This window comes from Penaeus japonicus, unplaced genomic scaffold (assembly GCF_977035675.1).
Source record: "Penaeus japonicus unplaced genomic scaffold, GWHDUDI00000001_assembly GWHDUDI00000004, whole genome shotgun sequence".
NCBI classification, from domain to species: Eukaryota; Metazoa; Arthropoda; class Malacostraca; order Decapoda; family Penaeidae; genus Penaeus; species Penaeus japonicus.
Window position 1 is genome coordinate 23,836,833 of NW_028234406.1, and position 2,500 is coordinate 23,839,332.

Consider the following 2,500-nt stretch of genomic DNA (forward strand, 5'->3'; position numbering starts at 1 on the left):
ATAATAATACTAATGCTAATAACAGTACTAATAACAACAACAATGAAAATAACGATGGAAAAGATGAAAATGATGATAGTAATAATAATTATTATTATTGATGAAAATAATAATAGTGATAATAATAATAATATTAATAACAATTAAGACAATACGAATAATGCTAATAATGATAATAATGATAATAGTAGTTAATGAATATGATACAAATTATAACGAGAATGACAATGATAACAACAATAATAATAATAACAACAATAACAAAATGATACTGATACTGATAACAATGTTGATGATAGCAACAGCAGCTAAATTAATAATAACATTAATGTTAAAATTACCATGATGATGATAAAGATAAAAAATAAATTTGATAATATTGATGGTAAGACCAAAAGTAATAATGGCAATAGTAATTATATAAAAATATAATAATTGCAACAACAACAATAATGACGATGATGATAATAAAAATGATAATAATAATAAATATAATAATAGTAATAATACTGATAATAATAATAATAATACTGATAATAATAATAATAATGCTAATAATGATAATAATAATAATAATGATAATAATAAATAATAATAACAATAATAATAATAATGACAATAGTCATAATAATGATAATAATAATAATAAAAAGGATCTATAATCATACTAATAAGAATAACAAAAACAAAAATAACGAAGATGGCAATCAACAAAAATCATGATTTCAAAAACAAGCCTGGCAAAGGACACTCAAAAAATCTTGAACGTGGCAAGTTCTATGAATGGACGGCTATGACGAGCTCGTGTATAAATCTAGTGACAGATCTCGAAGCCTGGCATTTTAACAAGAGGGAAGAGGGATGCCAAGAGTGCCAACTCTACGCAGTGCATTGTAATAAATGTCAAACTTAAGTAGAAGATTGATGATTGGCAGAATCTAAGAATGAAAATAATAATGGAGATGGTGATGATAATAACAATGATGAGGATAATGATGATGATGATAATGATAAGAAATATTATAATGATAATGATAACAATTATAAAAGCAATAATGATGATGATGATAATGATGACGAAATGATGATAATAATAATGATAATAATAACAATAATAATAACAATAATAATAATAATAATAATAGTAATAATAATAATGATAATTATAATAATGATGATAATGATAGTAATGATAATAATAATAATGATAATAATAATAATGATAATGATAATAAAAATGATAATAATAATAATGATAATGATAATAAAAATGATAATAACGATGACGGTAATAATGATAATATTGATGATAATAATAATAATAAAAATGATAATGATAATGAAAACAATAACAGCAACAATAATGATGATGATATCAACATCAACATTAAAAATAGACTCAATGATGATATATATAAACTGATGGAATAAAAAAATGTAAAAACGAATTTTACAAACATTACTTCATTTTTTTTTTTTTCATGCATTCAGCATATATCTATATTTCATCACTGTATGGCAACATAAAAAGAAGGAATATGTATTGAAGAAAAGACGAACCTTTAGATGTCGTAACATCCGCAGACGCAACGTCACTCAGGCCCACTCGGTCCTTCCCATTCTCTATAACGACCACTTTCTTCTTCGGTTTACTCGCCTTCTGCTGTTGCTGTTTCTCCATCCCTTCGTCCTTGCCCATCCCTCCTTGTCTGTCATCACCTCCTCCTTCGCCCACCTCTTGAAGCCCTCCTCCTCCTCCTCCTCCTCCTCCTCCTCCTCCTGCCTGGCCTTCGACGGGAGGAGAAGATTTCGACGAAGCCACGACGGAGGTGGAGCCACTCGTCCCTCCGGTGTTGTTGTTCTTCCTCCAGCGAGTGACGAGGACGAGGATGAGGATGAGGAACAGGAAGACCCCTAATATACTGACGAAGATGATGATAAGGGGAGACGAGAGGAGGGACTTGTTTTCACCTGTAGGAGGAGAATGGGAAAGAGAAAAGTGGAGATTAGTTGAGGGTTATGACCAGATTCATTCAGTCATTTGGAAGTGATGAATGTTAAAGATTATTTAGTAAGTTGCTTAATGACCTTCTCGTTTTATAGAAAATACAAATTTAAAGTTATATGTATATCTATATCTATATGTAAATGCAGAGGGATGAAGTTAAATGCAAAAAGAAGGGAGAACTAAGCCGGGATTTTTCGATTAAGAGAAGAATCCTCAACTAACGATATAATCGAAATCAACAATCGTATATTTCTATGCGCACATGTTATTTTCCTGTTGTTTTTGTTCATTTGTGACGCTGATGATAAACAGACAAAGTTAGGGAAGTATGCTAATACTGATTTTCTGACGACAATTATAATTATGTTATATTTTACAACTATTTCCTTGTTATCTTTCATATATAGATATAAGCATATCATTTCAGTATCTTTCTATGGAAAGATAAAAGAACTCTGAGAATACAGCTCATTTCTCCACTCTAGCAGCATA

General features: G+C 29.1%; 1 protein-coding gene across 1 annotated transcript in view; it reads right to left on the reverse strand.

The window, feature by feature from the left end:
* Window positions 1-2,500, reverse strand: part of LOC122256226 (protein turtle-like) — a 504,764-nt gene that overhangs the window by 11,037 nt on the left and 491,227 nt on the right. The window contains exon 14 of the mRNA XM_086536373.1: window positions 1,561-1,971. Within this exon, the coding sequence (XP_086392499.1) occupies window positions 1,561-1,971 (411 nt within the window). The remainder of the gene's footprint in view (window positions 1-1,560; window positions 1,972-2,500) is intronic.